Genomic DNA, 13,158 nt, shown 5'->3' on the forward strand with positions numbered 1-13,158 from the left:
TTCAATCCACTGGAATGTTTCCACAAAATGTTTCCAATCACTCTGCAACATTAAATCCTTTTTGAGAATTCTATGCCAAAGTTAATCAAAGTCATTACCAATTTCACAGCAAAAAAGACAGGCCTTCTCCCTCAATTCCGTTTCTTTTCATCTACCCCATTTGGATTTTCTACACAGTCGTGCAAATACAATGGAAATCACCTTTTCACTGGCAGCTTTTGTTCCTAGTAAAGCTGGATCAGTCGCATTCATCGGAAATTATCGAGCATGAAATGGTAAGTTTTAGTCGTTTTAGTGATCAACAATAGTCAAATTTCATTTGTAATTCGAACAACGATGATTTTCCACACGAATATGTTTCCAAATATTTCATGATTTAACAGAAAAGCTTAACAATGCTTTAATATTTTCAAAATTTTCATATTTGTATATGTTTAGTTATATTGGTGATCCTTGATAAAATAATCCAATATATAATAACAATTTTTGATAGAATTTTAAAAGTTTCATCCTTAAAAAATTTAGCCACGCCTCAATAGTATTTTATTGGGGCGTGGCTAACAGTTGCCTAACAATTTGGTTGGTATTTTAATAAAAATGAAAAGGGAAAGTTTTCAAGCTTCGCACGCACTCTGGCTTCGAGCATTTCGTATTTTCCTGTATACCTTTAATGAATCTGACCTATCTATGTCAAAACATAATTAAGTCACACAGTTAAGTTTTAAGTCACACAGTAAGTGAAAAAATTAGGTCGGATTCACAAAAAGAATATTAAAAATGAGGAGCATATTAACGTTTCCAGGGTCGACTTATAAGGGAATTCCCCGAAGTTTCCAGATTTCTATCTATAACCGTTTGGCCTCTAGGTGTGGCAACGGCCGGACGGATGGAAGAACCGACGACGGACAGACGCGAACGGTCCGACGAGCGGACAGACACAGACGGACGGACGAGCGGACGGACGAACGAGCAGATGGAGGAACGAGCGGACGGACGAATAAGCGGATGGACGAACGAGCGGGTGAACGGATGAGCGGACGGACGGACGAGTGAACGAACGAGCGGACGGCCGAACAAGCGGACGGCCGAACAAGCGGACGGACAGACGAGCAGACGGACGGACGAGCGGACGGACGGACGAGCGGACGGACGAACGAGCTGACGGACGAAAGAACAGACGGAAGGGCGAGCGGACGGACGGACGAGCGGACGGACAGATGAGCGGACGGACGGACGAGCGGACGGACGAACGAGCGGACGGACGAAAGAACGGACGGAAGGACGAACAGACGGACGGACGAGCGGACGGACGGACGAGCGAACGGACAGACAAACAGCGTGAGGTCAAAAAACTCGATACTTCAAATTTCTCTTAAGGGGTAAGAAGTGGAAAAATATAAGGTAGTACCAAACACTAATTTTTAATTTCAAACTACTTGGACTACCTCGACCATTCCTTCAGTGAACAAGCATCCCTATAATGCCTAGAAATTTCTATAAGTCTTGTCTTCTGAAGTCGAATTTCTGATTAAAAAATTGCATTGTTTGGTGCTACCCATTGTTTGGTGGTGCCCCAGTTTCCCCTATAACTAAAAATCCAAGAAGTATACTCTGGTCTCTCTGTGGAGTTCGAGCAGTAAAGAAAATTAGCAAAAAGTTTCAACCTTTCGCCACGAATGTCATCTAGATATCAAACAGATATTGATAAGGGTATAAGCTTTTGTTCCGAAACCAACTCCAAAAGCACAAAAATATAAAATATTAATCCTTAAAAGATGGATTGAAATATTTTATAAAACTCGTTTTTTCAACAACAATTTCTCTTAGGTTGTTGATTCAAATAACGATGGATTTGAGGAAGATTGGCCTAGAAAAAAAACGTAAACCGTAATAATTTTTCAGATTTTCCTGACAGTCCTTTCCAAATCTTTCAAATCATTATTAATAACTACAAAGAGTGGACAGACTGATCTCTGGCGAAAAATTAAACCACCTCTCACATATTTTTGCCTATTTACCTTCACAGTAAAAAATTTGTGGCTGCTTTACCATGATTTTCATCGTAAATTTTACATTAAACATGTAATCATGTGTACTAATACACATTTGTGTAATTTGTACACATTTTGTCTGAAAAATGTGTAATTTGTACACCTTTTATTTGAAAACTGTGTAATTTTACACGAAATATGTAAGAAAATATACAAAACTGTGTAATCATTTCCAGTTGATTACACGGTTTACAATTACATAAAATTTAAATTACACATTTTCAGATTACACGTTTTATGTGTAACTAATTTGTGTAATTTTACAAAAATAATCGTGGTAAAAAAAACAAACCAAGGATTATCCTTGTAATTTTTTTTTACTGTGTTGGAACCTAATTTTCTAACTTAAATTATTTTTCCTAAATAAAGTACGAAATTAGATTTTCACAGATTAGATTAGATTTCCTTTAAAAACTGCGATTTTTCAAAAAATATTGTAATTGATTATATTTTAATTCACAATTGATTCCACTCTATCATGAAGCAATTGATATTTCGAAAATATTTTGCGCATACTTATCCCATTTTTCAAATAATATTATACAATAATGTGATTAAATAAAACACATTATAAAATTGTTCCTATTCCACAATGTAATTGATTTTATAATGCGATTGAACGAGACGACATGAATTTCCTTGATTCCAGGACGAAGAGTTTCTATTTTTATCCCATCATTGTGGTATTGATTCTATGGAATTTTATTGAATGCAATTGAATCTATCCCAGAATCCAATCTAAACTGAAAGGTTTACAAAACTAACGAATATATTAAAGACGAAAAATTATAGGAAAGTATGTATTATAAATTTAATTTTCGCAACAAAATCTTATTGAACATTGATTTATAACCTTAATCTTAAAAATAGATTTCAAGTACCATTAATTTAATAACTTCTAAGTATTAATTACTTCTAATATTAGATGCTCGGTCAGTAGATTAATTTGAAAGAAAAGAAACACGGATTAAGCTCCGAAACGTTGTCCTAGTAATAAAGGAGGAGAAGGATCTAGGTCAAAATCCGTGTTTCATAAAGTATTTTTTTAGTTTTTTATCAACATCATTTTATTATAAGTTTATTTCAGATAAATACGTCGTGTACATTCACTTTTAGAGAGAATCTTTATAATCTCATTTTAATTATAATATAGATGAATCTATCATTAAAAAAACGACAATAAATACCACCATAAACACAACTTCAGTAAAATTCAATATGATTTAATTGTTGCAAAATTTATGTACAAAGTCACTTTTAAGCTTTTTTACACAGTTAATTAATAATGACATTTTATTGAGTACTCATTTATGTTATTATCATATTTCAATAAAATTGTGTTAGTTAATAAATTATATAATATGATGACATTTTTCTCATAGTTAATTGCAAACTAATTGACTTTATAGATGATATTGAACGTCACATTATTAATATTTGCGAAGAATAAAAAATATGTACCCTACAAAATAATGTTTTATATTATTTTGTATATACATAATTGTATATCGATAAAATTATTTTTATGCCTTAATATAAAATTTATGAAAAGATTTATCGAAATCATTAAATTATATTTATTATTTAAACAAAAAAATATTGTAACAATTTTCTATAATATTTTGCGTAAGGGGATATAAAGATAATGTTCACGAATATATGCCACTGACCTTGGGCCATTCTTTTCAACAGTTTTTCAAGATGAAAGTTAATCAGTTTCTTAGAGCATAATTCTCTCAGTCGATTAGGACAATAATGGAATTAACTGAAAGAGCTTAAAACCCTGGAAGAGCCTCAACTAGTTAGGAAAAGGTTATTTATTTTAAATATCAAAGAAAACCACACGAATTTATAAGGCAGTGATTCTACATTTTTTTCACAACTGTGTATTCTTTAATAAATTTAAAAGAAAATCATTTAAAACAAAAAATTATAATACGTTTTACTCTTAGAATTGAACAAATAATTTTTATTTAATCAATGAAAAAAAGTTATGTGCACAGCTCTTAAATTTACGTTAAAATAGGAAAAAATTGCTGTATATAAAATGTTTGTTCTATATATTTAGATTTAATATAAATAAATAGAATAATCTAAAAAGCAATCTTCGCTATCGAAATTAATTTGTATTTTTCTTGCAATTTTAATGTAAAGGTTATCCGAAAAAAACTGTCCATGGGATTCTTAAAAACGTGAATATGCTGTGTCAGAGATAAATACCGATTAAATTTCACACAAAAACGTCCATCAATGGGATAAAGAACATTTTGGAACAAAAAAAGTGTGACCGAATAAAAGCAAAACAGTTTCTAATATCAATAAACTCTCGTGTCTTTGGCTGCTTTGGGGAGACGGCAGCCAAAATGTGAGGCAACTTAATTGATTATTTCAAGATCACGAATTGGAAATTTCAATTAAAATCACTAATCGCGGGCCAAGGTGGTCTGTTTCGGATATAATGGAGTGTGCACTTTTTTTTACTATCTCACTCTCAACCAGCTGATCTTTGCTCAAAGCTGCATCAATAGGCAGACTGTCGTCCAGCAACAGCAATAAGATGATCCGCTGTAGCTAACAGTTACTGCCACAAAAATTGTTACCACTGCCAAAATACGTTATGTTCTGTTACAGTTGAAGAGGAGAGAAGACATTATATACTTTTTCTTAATAAGGCTTTTCCACAAAAAAATATATCACGCGCTTTATAGTAAAGTTTTTGCATTCTGCTATTAAAGTTGTGATAAGAATTTTTGTAGATCATTCACTCACGCTGTTTCTTATCACGTTTTATAAATATAAATTTATTGCTCTATAATCTATAGACAGAAATGATTTTTCTGAAGTCTTAATAAAATTTCCGGGAAATGCTAAGCACATGAAACGAAACAGTGATTTTAAAATATGAAAGTTATCCTAAGATAATAATAATAATATTGCTGGCGCGACATTCCATTAAGGAACAAGGCCTTCCCACAAGGGGATTTTCTAGACATGTATTATTATTTTTTCTTGTATGGGATGAGGTTGTCAGTCCCATACCCGTGGAATCAAGTGCAAGTGAAGCTCACTTGATGCAATCCGAACACCTTTAACGCCAGAAAAATTCCTGGTGACCTAAAGGGGATTCAAACCCGGGATACTTGCAACATAGAACGAGTGCTCTTCTACTTGACCCATTTAAGCCTTAGTGAATGTTTTAACACTAAACCTACCAAGACCGGTCAAATTGACCGGTTTAAAAACTTTTTAAAAATTAGCACATTTTTAAACGGTACAATGTTACTATTAAATTTAATGGATTTCTTAAAATGTGGATGTTATTTTTCAGTATTTAAATTTTATTTTTTCCTCCTTTCCAAGAAAAATTTGTTGAGTATTCTACCTACCGCGGTCTGTCATTTAACCGAGCGCGCTGGGAAAAACCAACGAATATGGTCTGTAGGTTTAGTGTTAATCAACACTTTATTAAAATCTAATTGCAATTTTATTTATTCCTAAACAATAAAGCCCATATTATACGATTTAATAAGAAAATAAAAAAAAGAGAACCATAAGCACACAAAAATAAGAAAAAAAAGAGATTAAAAAACAAATATATTATATTTAAAAAAAATTAGTTAAACTAAATGAAGAAATTAAGTAAATTAATTTCTGAATGGGTATAGTTTCAGAAAATAATATCTATACTTACACATCTTATTATTAATCATTATGACTTGTAAGAGAGATGACAAATAAATGAGTGAATGACTGAAATTTAACACTATCTTCTAGTATTTTTTTTTAATTGAAGATTACTTGTCTCCATCCTGGAACAAACTTTATCATCAGATGTTACAATTTTTTTTATTAATCCCCAAATTCTAAGAGCCCAAATCGCCCAAATAGACTTATTTTTGAAAATATATCTTATAAAATTTGGCCGTAGGTAAAGAAAATTTTGTCAAAAGACTTCTAAATTGACGATCTTAAGCCCTCAGTGTATGACAATTTGGGATAAATCTTTACTGCTAAATTTTACATACTAAAGGAACAGATAATCCTAACCGGCTTATGTAGGTGAGATTCTTAACGTGAGCTAACTCGGAATGTATGCAAATTCGATTTGGAGCTGAAGTTGGGAGACGCCATTCAGTTATCTTGAATCAAATTCGTGAAATTATACAAATTTTGTATTTAAACCAAAATATCAAGGATTTGGATGAACTGACAGAAAAGTGTTATATGGGTGAAATGTAGACCAGAATGTTCTCTATAATTTTGCTGTAGAACTTGATCTCATCGATTAATCAGAAGCCAAGAGTTTTTTCATCCAGAGTGCCCCAAGTAGTGATTTGTTGAACTTCAACTATATCAAAGAATTGTTGTATTTTGTGAGACTTTCCATTTAAACCCCTATTTTAAGTGTCTTGGTGGAGTAGAGGCAGTCAAATTGGCATCTGAGTGATTTCAAAGCGTTATTATGGGAAAAATCAAGTTTTTCACACTTAAACGGCAAAATCGGAGTGATAGCGTAGTCTGAGTGGAAAATGATGTATGGACGAAATGTAGAGACAAATGTCCTCTACAATTATGTTGAAGTAATCATCAAAATCGGTTCAGCGACAGTCGAGATAATTGAGGTTATGTGATATTGAAATTGGTTTTTCGACTGTGGCGCCCCTGGTGTTGGTCCCACGAAGTTCAAATATTCTAAAAAGTTGTAGAATTTGGTGAGATCTTTCGTTTAAGCCCTCATTCATCAAAATCGGTCACATAGAACCGGAGATATGATTTTTTGAATTTCGTGAACTTTGACCCCTCATATCTCCGGTTCTATTGAAACCACAGCGCACTTACGCACCATTTTGGAAACGTCCTAGACTGGACTACAACATACTAAAATTTCATTAAGTTGCACAATGCCGTTTTTGAGAAAAGTGACTTTGAATTTCGATGAATTTTGACGCTATCACAGCGCCACCTGTGGTGACTTTTTGAACTTCCATCTGAAAGTGCTCATCGAGACAAAACCAAAAATGTAAAATTTAGGTCGCTATGTTAGTTAGAACCGGAGATAGAGGCCGGTCAATGTTCGAACTTTGACCCCTTATAGCTCGGGTCAGGGGTTTCAGATCGACTTAAGTTTTTTTTTTGTTTGATAGGTATAATCAACGGCTACAACATACTAAAATTTCAGCCCGATGCACAATGGAATTTTTGAGTTATTTAACTTTTAAGATTTAAAAATTTTCTTTTTAATAATAGCACCCCTAGCGGTGGTTTTATGAACTTGCGATGTTAGAAGGGGAGTGGCATTTTACGAGAGCTTTCCAAAAAGCCCTCACTTTTTAAATTCTGACAATTAGAACCGGAGTTATGGCCATTTTAAGAAATTGTTTTTGGACCCTTATAGCTCGGGTCAGGGGGGTCTGGGGACCTTAAGTTTAGTATTGATGGAAAGCTCTAAGGCCCAGCTATAACATACTAAAATTTGAGCCCGCTCGATGCCATAGGGGCGGAGCTATTGAGAAAACAAAAAAAGGGGGGTCTTCAAAATGGCGGAAGGAGGGGTGGGGGGTGGGGGGTCAATGCACCAAGTTGCAATTTTCACCCGATATATAACCTTTGCCGAAAACCGCAAGTCGATATCTCTTTTAGTTTAGGAGCTATTAAGCTCCAAAGAGCGGCCGGCCAGCCGGCCGGCCGGGAACGTAAAATAGCCACATATATATTCGTGATCAGGAAGTGCTGAAACACATTTTGGCCAAGTTTGAGGTCGATCGGACGACATGAAATTTTGTTAGGATTATAGTAGGTGAGATTGTTAAGAATCTCACCTAATATGCTAAAGTGGTCTTCAGACTAGAGATTTAGCCCAGTTCGCGATGGTATCAAAATCCTAAATAGTAACCAATTTTAATTGATTTTTAGAATCTAGTAGATCATTTGCGCTTAATTAATAATTTAATATTGAATCAAATTCTTCAAAAAAAAATTGAATAAGAAATTAAGCAAGTTGAGCCTTATGTCTCAGCCTTAGGTCTGGAGTCCTTATATTATAAGATAAATTTTTTAATAGTTCAATTTTTTACGGTATTGAAATTGTTATCTGTATTCTCTGATAAAAAAATCTTTAATTTTAAAGTGTCAATTTTCTTTAATCCTTCAAAATATATCAAAAATCACGATGCTGAAACAGAAGTGCTAAGCCTCTCTAAATTTCCCTAAATCCAAAATTGATCGTAAGCACATTTTAAACATTTCAATACAACTGATGCAATACATGAAGTATCAATAGGCTTCAACTTATAATAGGAGATCTTTAATGTTGATAGTAAGTATTTAATTTAAAAGTTTAAGCTTTACCTTTGAAAATTAAAAAAAAATACAAAAATCATTTTCTTTATTATAGTATATAGTAGGGTAAAGTGATATAAGTTGGAAATAGTGTTACAAGTTGGACAATTCGCCGGTACAAGTTGGACATGGCTTTTTTCTTGATAAATGCAGTACAAAATTTGTTTTTAAGCACAAGGAACCAAATTATGAAACTAAAGCATTAAAAATATACAAATAAAAATGAAGTACTAAATTTATCAAGAAAAAAAGCCCTGTCCAACTTGAACCATTATCCAACTTCTACCACTTTACCCTATGTAAAAATTAAAATATGTTTTAATGATCACATTACTCTCGGTTAGTTTGCACCTTAACTAGATTTTTGACATAAAATTGCTAAACAATTTCAAGCTTTCAAAATTTTCTCAATCTTGATTCATCTTGTTTTGGATTGGACTCTAAAATTAAACACCTGTTTACAGGGAACACCTTTTGGCAATTTCATCAAAATATTGATTTTTTTTATTGTATCTAATAAAATTCTAATAATATGACTTTTTTTTCAATAACCTACTATTTCCTATAAGGAGGTGCTTAAATTTAAAATTTCACATCGCAAACGATACAGAAGAGGGTGTCAATAGTTCATGATAGGGAAAAGTGGCCATGCTTCGTACAATCCCAAGCATCTTAAAAACTAAATTTTTGCTATGTTCCTTAATAAAAGTGACTCATTGCGCCCATATTTTCAAAAATAAGGGAAAGTGGCCAGTTTTAAAAAAATATTTCGGTGTCATATTTATTCAGAAACATAAGAAAAGTGTCATTACGAAATTTGGGATCGTACGAAGTATGGGTACTTTCTCCTACAATTTCTTAAAGTAGATGTTCCTTCGATCCTATAATGTTTCTGTTCAAATTTCATAAAAACAAGAAAGCGTAGATAACAGTAATAGATATAGATAGGGTAAAATTAGGTAATTTGGAACCATTTACAATTTGGGACATTTGAGATTTTCTCATCGTTTTAGGGATTCAACAGGAAGAAAAGCTGTTCCTGTTCTTCTTAATCATCTCTTTCTTCTATTTCGCGGTCTTTGTTTTCTCTGTGATCATCTGAAACAGTGAGAAAGTCTCAAATGTCCCAAATTATAAATGGTTCCAAATTACCTCATATTACCCTAGATAAAGAAGCGTAGAACTCGGTACAGATGAAGAACAAGCTGACTGAAACATATTCAGGATTTTGCCTGAGGTCTTCTTGAAACCGGCCCTGAAAATCTTCGAACCCAGGGCACTTATGCCCTAGACACACTTACGACTAAAGTCCAGAGACAACTAAGCTAGTTCATAGCCAAGTCTGTTCCTGACACACTACAAATGAGGCTAAGCATTCACTGGTATCCACAAAACATAACCTTCCTGGGTTTTTATGCAGATGTTTCTACTGAAATGCACTAATACTCCTTTGAGTATTGATACTCCTTTGTGTCAGGAGCTGACTTGGCTTAAAACGAGCTTAGTCGTCTCTGGACTTTAGTCGTAAGTGTATCCAGGACATTACATTATAAATCGAATGCTCTATCGCACTTAATGCATTGAGTACCAATCTTAAATTAGTTTGGCATAATTTTAAGTTTCATTAAAATAATACTTGTTTTAACTTTTTCAGAAATTTATATCATATCTTCACTTTCATACTGCATATTTCAGTGACTATGACCTTGCTCTATTGCTTTCTCAAGGTCATTGCATGAAGGTCATAGAGGCCAAGTTTCAAAAAAAAAATATTTTGCAATATTTTTTTTGAAATGCACTTGCTTCAAAAAGTTTGGCAGCAACTGTCCCACAGATTGATGTTTTAGTATGAAAATTGCACCTGAACAGATGTAAACGTTTCGCTCGCACGCCAGGTGAAATATCTCCGATAAATCAGGTCACGATCAACACTCAACCTACACAATTAGATAATCTCTCTCACTCACTCCTGCATCCAAATAACAAGAAGATTAGACCTCATGTCATCGTATTTCGCACGTAGACACTCAATTCTAGTGCTCATTTGCATAAATTTTCCCCGCAATGGAAATCGCATCATGGGGGATTCTTGGTTCATCCTGAGATTGCACAGATGAGTCAGGGTTTTTCGGAATGATGCCTTTCGGAATGATGGAAGAAAACCTTATGCTCAAATTTGTGATTTCTTTTTATTTATTTATTTTTTAAAGAAAAAATCCCCTAGATTTGGCTTAAGTAAACGACATGTGATCACGTGAGGGCATAAAATTTTCAAGTCCAAGAAGAAACTGAATCATAAAATGAATAAGATGTAATTCATCAATTATATTGCGGCATATCTTTTGGTTTCTTTCCACTTTAATTGTGGGCTTAATACAGTTTAATGAATTTCCTGAAGTCCTCTAAAAAGTCGTGCGAATTCTCTTTCCTCCCAAAGACAAAACATTATTAACTGAGAATGAAGAGAAAAAAAAGCAAATTTACACGCTTCTTCCCTCTCACTCGCACGCTATTGCTATCTCACTTACTCCTTCCGATTGGAGGTAAATCTGTGATGTGTGCGTGAGTGAGTGCTCTTTAATATAAAAAGGCGCCAAATTGCTTGTTACTACTTTAGTCAGTGTTAAATTATGGGCGCGATCGGACGTTGTTGATATTGCCTCAAGCGATCAAACTCGACCAAAAAATAATACACAAGTCACTTAAACATAAACCCCCTCTCCATCCCCTAAAACCTCCTCAATCCACATTTGCAAAACCAACCATCATAAATCAGTGATTTCTGTGGAAAAGACCTCAAAAAGTGATTTTACTGGTTGATACAAATCAGCAAACTTGAATGTGATCCACTAAATTTTTCCACATTATTGCAATTGATAGTGTCACCATAGTAATAAATTTCCACGATATTTTCCTACAAAGGATTCACAAAGGAAATTAATCTGTGATAGAGTTCTGTGACTAAAAAAAAAATACCCAGCAAATTTGTTCCAAATAATATTTAAATTAATTTAAAAAGTGCAACAAAGATGAAAGATACCTTGGCTAAAGCACAAAATAATACATCGATCAACGATAATCATTCAATGATTGTGGCTACCAATGGAGGAGCAAAAAAACCATCCTGCGTATGTAACATCAAAGGTTAGTTCCAATATTCTCTGAAAATTTTTTTTGAAAAAAAAATCAAATATAATTTATAGGTAAAAATTCAATGTAACAAATTTTACTGCATCTGCATGAAACCTGTTAAAAACTCTCAATGATTCCAATTTCATCAAGGATGTTGAATTGAATAATTTTATTACACACCGGTCAAAACCAAAATTAAACCGGCTGATTCTTACCAATTAAAAAAAAGAAACATTTTGTTAAGTTCAAGAATTTCCCAAAAAACTAATTCAAACTGACTCAAACTGGGTTAAAATAATTAATTAGATTGTAATCGAAACTATTGGCTTTGCATTATTTAGCAAGCTTCCTCAGTAATTTATTACTTTGAAACTATTTTTTTTATTAATTATGATTATATTATATAATCATTTTTCTTCTTTAATAAATTTTGCACGTTAGAGAACTTGAAAACATATTCGTTGAATGAATCATTGAAGAAGGTAGTTGTTGTCATGGAAGAATTACAGCTAATATTACTAAAGTTATGCATCTAATTCTATGCCTTTTTATTTTTATTCAATCCAATTGTTATATTTTTTAATTATTTCTTATATTCATTTTAAGAATTAACTATAAATTCTAATTAATTAAATTATAAAAAATGTTAAATAAAACCGGTCTTCGATTATATGATCCCATATCCAAAGTCGGATATTTGATATAATAATGTTTTTAGTAACTTATATAATATTTCCCCTAATTTTTCAATTTTATAAGCTTTGTTATGTTTGTTATCTACTTAGCTTAGTTTTAATATAGGGAACTACATGATGAATATTCTATTCATTACTTAAAAAAATGATTTTTGTTAACAATGCAAAAATAACCACTTCATCGCCACTTTTTACTACTTTTCGCCAGTTTTGTAACCACTTCTCACCATCGTCTTGAAAACTTCTAAACTCAATTACTTTAGGCAATATTAATGCAAAGAATACATTCAGCATTTCTTTTTCCTCATGACCACCATGTTATTACTGACTTTAAAAGAATTTTCTTCACTTTTATTTAGGAAATCTAATTAATAGACTGTTGCAGAAAGTAAACAAAGCAGTTTTGATAATTCAGAATCTGCGAAGTGAAGTTAGCGTCGCCTATTGAAAAACAATGGCGACAGGTGGTAAACTCAATTCAAAACATTACCACTCTCCGCCATGCCTCATTTTTACATAAAAATAATATTAAATGAAATATTAATTAACTAAATACAAATTTTATGTATTCTACGAATGTAATTAAATATTTAACTTGTTATATTTGGTAAGAAATATTGGACTCGATGCACTTACTTAAAATATTGCTCTAAAAAATGCTTAAGACCTTCAATCCAAAACAAATATTAATTATTTTTCGACTCTATACGTAGCATCAATAAAAATACAAATAAATTTGCGGCTCAATCATTTCATAAATCGTGAAAAATAGCGATTTATGAAATGATAAGTGATTTATAAAAGCGATAAGTGGCGAGAAGTGGAGCACTGACGAGAAGTGGTGATTCCACCCTAATACGCAAAAGAAGTAAGTGTTCCCAGAGAAAATAAAATCCTTAAAATGATACAGTGCCGTCTACAACTTTTCTATGGGGCAGAAT

The 13,158-nt window shown here is 32.7% G+C and overlaps 1 protein-coding gene across 1 annotated transcript in view; it reads left to right on the plus strand.

Moving 5' to 3' along the window:
- The first annotated feature begins 10,957 nt into the window (after nt 1–10,957).
- LOC129803857 (GTP cyclohydrolase 1) overlaps nt 10,958–13,158 on the plus strand; it is a 35,302-nt gene continuing 33,101 nt past the window's right edge. The window contains exon 1 of the mRNA XM_055850673.1: nt 10,958–11,534. Within this exon, the coding sequence (XP_055706648.1) occupies nt 11,420–11,534 (115 nt within the window). The 5' untranslated portion in view covers nt 10,958–11,419. The remainder of the gene's footprint in view (nt 11,535–13,158) is intronic.

The sequence above is a fragment of the Phlebotomus papatasi genome, chromosome 2 (assembly GCF_024763615.1).
Source record: "Phlebotomus papatasi isolate M1 chromosome 2, Ppap_2.1, whole genome shotgun sequence".
Taxonomy (NCBI): domain Eukaryota; kingdom Metazoa; phylum Arthropoda; class Insecta; order Diptera; family Psychodidae; genus Phlebotomus; species Phlebotomus papatasi.